The sequence below is a fragment of the Branchiostoma floridae genome, chromosome 19 (assembly GCF_000003815.2).
Source record: "Branchiostoma floridae strain S238N-H82 chromosome 19, Bfl_VNyyK, whole genome shotgun sequence".
Taxonomy (NCBI): Eukaryota; Metazoa; Chordata; class Leptocardii; order Amphioxiformes; family Branchiostomatidae; genus Branchiostoma; species Branchiostoma floridae.
The window spans coordinates 2,810,289-2,816,340 of NC_049997.1; the positions used below are offsets into that span (position 1 = coordinate 2,810,289).

At 39.9% G+C, this 6,052-nt stretch overlaps 1 protein-coding gene across 1 annotated transcript; it reads left to right on the top strand.

Moving 5' to 3' along the window:
- Positions 1–247: 247 nt before the first annotated feature.
- Positions 248–5,686, top strand: LOC118406724 (CD63 antigen-like). The gene is made up of 7 exons (XM_035807010.1): positions 248–687; positions 2,043–2,228; positions 3,572–3,652; positions 3,932–4,027; positions 4,416–4,604; positions 4,998–5,081; positions 5,406–5,686. The coding sequence occupies exons 1-7, from the start codon at positions 601–603 to the stop codon at positions 5,577–5,579; spliced, it is 897 nt and encodes a 298-aa protein (XP_035662903.1). The 5' UTR covers positions 248–600; the 3' UTR covers positions 5,580–5,686.
- Positions 5,687–6,052: the final 366 nt, after the last annotated feature.

The window sequence follows — 6,052 nt, forward strand, 5'->3', positions numbered from 1 at the left end:
AGCAAAAAAAAAAAAAAGAGCCCGTGAAGTACCCGCCAGGGCCTCTTTTCCCAATTGGAACCTAAAGGCTTAGCATGCTGAATGTTGATCACGTTGGCCGCTTTGCACGAAATTTTCACCCACTACGTGAGGGAATCCAGGCGTCTTGCTCGACTAACCCTTAATAGCAGGAAACTATTACCACTAGCTGTACCCAGCCACGCTAGGCCAGACACTATTTACACGGTGATATTCGGAGCACGGTCTACAGGACGTGTGTTGCGCCATGCAAGCCGGGACTATGACGTAAGGCCCAGTACCACACGCACCACTACCCCTCCCTTAAATCGCCGTAAGTCACCTGTATCCTTACTTAAAGCACAGGTAGAACAAACACACCTGTGTGGCAGCCCTGTGTGACGACGGCCTTTCAGTCTCTTGTATTTCTTTCTTTTCTTACTAAATGTTTTTCCAAGAACACTCCTAGTTTTCTGTCAGTGTACTGGAGAAAGAGGAGGAGTCGTTTTATATAGCCTGGAGAATTTGTGACACAGGACTGTAGCTTGGTACAACTGTAAATATTAGGTGCCCAGGAAGGAAGTACAAGTTGTTGGGACCAAGATGGCGCCTCCGTTTCTGGATACGCAGACGAAAGCTGCTATCGTGTGCTTCAAATGTGGGCTAGCCTGCTTCCTGGTCGTGTTTCTGGTGAGTAGACTTGTTTCTGCGTCGTTGTGGTAGAGTGTAGAAACGTTGAACGTACGTATGACCACGAAGACCAAAGGGTCTGGATACATTTTTATAGAATGCTTCAGTGAGAAAGGTATCCCTCAGACATTATGTTCTTTTACACTTGCCAAGAAAGCTATGGATACTTATCATGGTATTTGCTAATTGTTCACAAGCTTTCTATATATCATTATCGTTTTCGTACGCATAAAAACATGAGAATTTACAGCAGAAAGTTCGTGAATTGGCTCTTCTCCAAGTGCAAAGTGACGAAGACAAATACCGAGAATTGGGCACCACAGTTCCGATGGTTCTGCGAACTATTTTTTCAACGTCTTTGTTCAAACCGCTTGCCCCCTAGAGAAATGGACATAGGGATAGCCAAATAACGGTAAACTTGCTTATGGCTGAAGTACTACAACTTTGTTTGTGCAGTTTTCTTCCCTTTTCTATTTTTTTCTTACAATTTTGTTGTTAAAAACTTTGTATGCATTCATATCACTCGATTTTTCACCCTTTGACAAGACTGAAATTTGCCACTTAAGTTTTTGATAAGCAGCAATGTCATTAATGTCTTTCTATAAGTAATATGTTATATCTCCATGTAAGCCTAGGTTGTTTCTGAAAAGTTAGATAATATGTAATGTCATTCTGTCACCGTAGAGATACAGTCATACATTTGATTTCAGATTGATGGATTTCATTACGCCTTCATTTTCGCTTTTCGATAAAATTAAAGACTTGATTAAAGAAAAAATCCTAACTTGTGAAACGATCCCTTAAACTGTTGTCAGCGTATACAAACATGAGACATTCTTCAGTATTCATATCGGCACTCGAGCATACTAAAGCAGGTCAGTGCCCCGTAACCTGGGGTACTTGACCTGAACTTTGTTTACCTTCCTTTGTTCTTCCTATGACGTATTCTGTGAAACATGGTATTTATAGTCAAGGTCCAAATATGCCACACTCATTGCATTGTTGAGGCGATGCATGTGCTTTATTAATGTAAACCGATGACTTTATATCTAACATTTAGATCTAATCATAAGATATTTGTTGGTAGTTAGCGTTCGCTGGCAACATTATGCCCGCTCCTAAAAAAACAATGAACAAAGCCTGAAAAATAACATTCGTACGTTTTGGTCCTTAATTGCGATTGACTAGAGGTGACAATTTGTTTAGTCCTAACACATATATAAGTACTGTATTTCCTTGCATGAAGCAATTAGGCGTTTAACCATTTTGTCGTTTAGGATATTTCTCCCTTTCCGACCCTTAACAGTATTCCTTTACAACCTTAACAACCTTATTCGTGTTCTTTAATCTTATAGGCCGCTGGTATCACTATGTTGGTCGTCGCCGCTGTCGCCAATAAGTACATGGGTCAGTTCGAGGAACTCAACCATGACCTGATCTCTGGCCGGAACCTCTGCATAGTGATCGGGCTATTCGTCACCCTAACGGGAATTCTCGGTATTGCAGGCGTGGTGAGGGAGAACTGCTGCTTGCTGCTATCGGTGAGTTGCATATCATATTACTTTGCTAGATACCGTCCAACCTGCTCAAGAAGGCCACTCAGGGAACTGATAATATCTGGTTTATGTGGACAGGTACTAGGTGGTCACGGAGACAGATTGTGAAGAGACCAGGAAAAAGTGGTCCTATTGGCCAGTTCGTCGTTATGTAGATACGGGTTTGGCTGAGTTGGTCCTCAGATAAAGGTGGTCACTTGTACAGTTTTGGCCGTATTTGATACAGTTTCCACCATTACAAGTACTTCCTTTCAAAACCAAAATGTTTTGTCTTTGCGCCAAGAAGCTATTAACCCTCATCCGAACGTTACATTTTTACGACGAATCTGACCGTATGGGGTCATTTTTGACCCCATTTTGTTTTGCTCATAGACATATTTCTGCTGGCTTATTTTGTCATTTCTATGTATTTACTGTTTCACTTACCTATGAAAAATATTTTGACAAGTTTTGGTGTCAGTAGCTATTACTCATTATCATAATTTATGCAGAAAATGAGGAAAACCCACATTTGCTCTGAAAATCTACCATACTAAACTTACTTAAACAATGTTTTGTTTTATCAATTTCTAAACAATAATTGTGGTGATGCAATAATGCTGATAGTATAATAATGTTATTTAACAAGAAAAAATACAATATTTGTGAAAAGTAACGAATTTATTACTTAATTATGCACCGTATTCCGCCATCTAAACACATACATACAATAACTCTTGTCTATTTTCCCGCAAAGATCTTTCTTGTAGGTTCCTTCTGCACATTCTGTCCATATATTGTTTTTTAATTAATTAGAAACATTTTCACTTTCATTAGCATAGGTAATTAGTGCGTATTATCATAATTTATGCAGAATGGCGAAAAACTGTGTTTTACGCTAAAATACTAAATTTCTTTCAAAATATTCGGTGTTTACTCATCTAAGCAACTATAACCTGTTGCTGCAATAGCAATAATGAGGAATGCCTTTTATTTTATTGAAATATCTTGATATTTATGTAATTAATGATTCATAATTGGCTGGGGTCATTTTTGACCCCACCGAACAAGACACAAACTTTCAAGTATAGCTTATACAATAATGGGCAAAACTCGGCGAAAAATTGGTAGATGTTGTAAGACATGTATACAAACAAATTCATGGAAGAAATTTTTCTCTGATGAAAAATGTTGCTGTGGCAGATTAAAATATACGCCTGGGGTCAAAAATGACCCCATACGGTCGGATGAGGGTTAAAAGAAACCCACCTCCCCCTTTAGTCCTAACTTTGAAATTGAGGTCAATAAGTTTGCAAACCAGTGCATTACTTGTTTTCTGTTCTGCCCAGTTTGCCGGGATCCTGGGTTGCCTGTTTGTGCTGTCTGTAGCGGCTGGGGTTAGTCTGGCTGTGTTAACGTCTATTGGGACGGTAAGTGTGGGCGTGAGCCCTCCCACATTTCTTTGGTCGAAAGTAGTTCGAAAAGTCTTTATCAGAAGTGCGTGCAAGTGTATCAACAAAACAGTAAACGTATGCGGCGGTTATTTAGTTATAAATAAGAAAAGAACTTACGCCATATCATATCCAGGTGCCCATCAAGAACGTAATTGCTGTTTGACGTATCTTATTACGAGTACTTCTATGTCTAACCTTCATCGGCATAAGAATAAAACTTAATTGGTGATCTTATTTGTTTTCCCTTTAATACAGCTTCGAGAGAAACTGACAGATTTTCTGGGCGAAATGATCCTCAAAGTCGAGAAAACTGCTGTGAGGTCAAAGGTCATGGACGAGGTGCAAATGCAGGTACGGAGAGGGGGGGGGGGGTACGTCATAGAGAGGAGCTAACATCTTTGATACAGAAGCAATACTTAACTCCCGTAAGATTAATAAAAAAAAAACAATAAAGACTGGTTCGGAGTGCTGTTTGGGGTAACCCTAACGCCACCCACTCATACAGAACACAAGCTGTGGCTATTTAGATGTCAAAAAGTTGGGAAAACTATCTTGTACAAAATTGTGGACGATATTTTTCGCACTGTTGCCACCCATCTAAATTTTAGATTAAGTGCTGCGGCGACGTGAGCTACAGAGACTGGTTCAATTCGGCGTGCGTTTGATAGGAACCCTAATTTTTTTTTATCAGTTGAAAATTAAAAAAGTCTTCTCAACTATCTTTTTTATCTCCATGAAGATTAAGTGCTGCGGCGACGTGAGTTACAGGGACTGGTTCGACGTGCCGTTCGACGGGACTAACGTCACCCATTCAGGGGACGTGCCGGGGTCCTGCTGTGTGGGCGCTAAGGAGAACTTCGACATCAACAAACCGGACGACTCATGCGGCAAGAGGGCCAAGTCACAGAACAGCACCATCTATACAACGGTAAGTTGGAGATTACTGATGATAGGAATTTGAAAGAAAGAGAGAGAGAGAGAGGAAGAGAGAATGAAAAAATACAGAGAGACAAAAAAGGAAAAGAGAGAAATAGAAAATAAAGAAGAAAAGGAAGAACTTCTAAACAAACATACGTTGTTTGAAATGATACTAGAGACTTACAGAACTTCAAACGAGAACTAAATGCCCAACCTCACCGCTACTCGCCAGCGTGCTGTATTGTAATAATGTTATTAAGTTCAGCATAGCTGCTAATGATGGGATGTGGTTACAGCATAGATTTAAAAAATCCAGTTTGGTAACGGGTGTGATTGTGGCAAGCTTTAACTGCTTATAGTTGTTGCGTATGATTTTAGTTTTATAATTCTATTCACTTTCCAGGGATGCACCAAGAGGGTAGCTGACATATTGAACGGTCATCTACTGCAGATAATTGGCGCGGGAGCTGTGGTGATTTTTCTTGAGGTTTGTATAATTTAGTATGCTTTATTTTGTACATCATTTAACATTTTAAAGTGTGTCACGACCAGCCTGTTCGTTGTATTTTGCTCTTGATACTAGTAAGCTGTCTGAAATGTCTGAAATTTTGAAAAGTAATCAAATTGTTTATTCATGTTTACCCAATCTCGAATAGCACGCAGCCCACTGGAGAGTCTTGTTAAGTTCTTTGAACAATCTTAACGCGGGTGTCAGAAACAGCACTGGAAATAAAGCTTTAGTTGGGTATGTTTTAGAATGAACAGTATCCGTTTTTAATGTAACATGAAAAAAATGTCCGTTTACCCATAGGCCGTTGGGTTCACTCTGAGCTGCTGCCTATTACGTCACATCCGGCGGAGGGACAGTGCAGACGAAGAGGACAGGGTCAAACTGCATTTGATTAAAAAAAGAGAGAAGAAGGAGGCGAAGCTCAGGAAGCGGGGTCAAGAGAGCAGTGACGACTTACTGAGTGAGGATAACTAAGAACGTCGCCATACTGAATGGCTATGCTTTTGTTTGTTTGTTTGTTTGTTTGTTGAAAAGGAGGGTGCATATTTCTACGATGAAATCTGGTGCTGCGTATTAAACGACAGTTACTGTAAATGCAGAAATGTTCGCGGTGGACTAATGTTCGCGGTTTTCGCGGTGACCACTTCACCGCGAACTTAAATCCACCGCGAACATTTTTCTATTATGGTATTAGGCTGCAGTCTAAGGTGTTACCGCGAAATTAAATCCCCGCGAACTTAAATGCATTTACAGTAGTACAAATGGTCTACACGTAATACTAGAGCGTAGGATAAGTACGATTGTTAAAAAATGTTTGTTATTTTGATAGAGATTTTGACATTGGTAAAACCACATGGAAATAAAGGTTCACAGCAGTCACACTGGACTTTACAATTGACGTATAAATATATTTAAACAGGAATGATTCTACACCGCTACTAATAGTA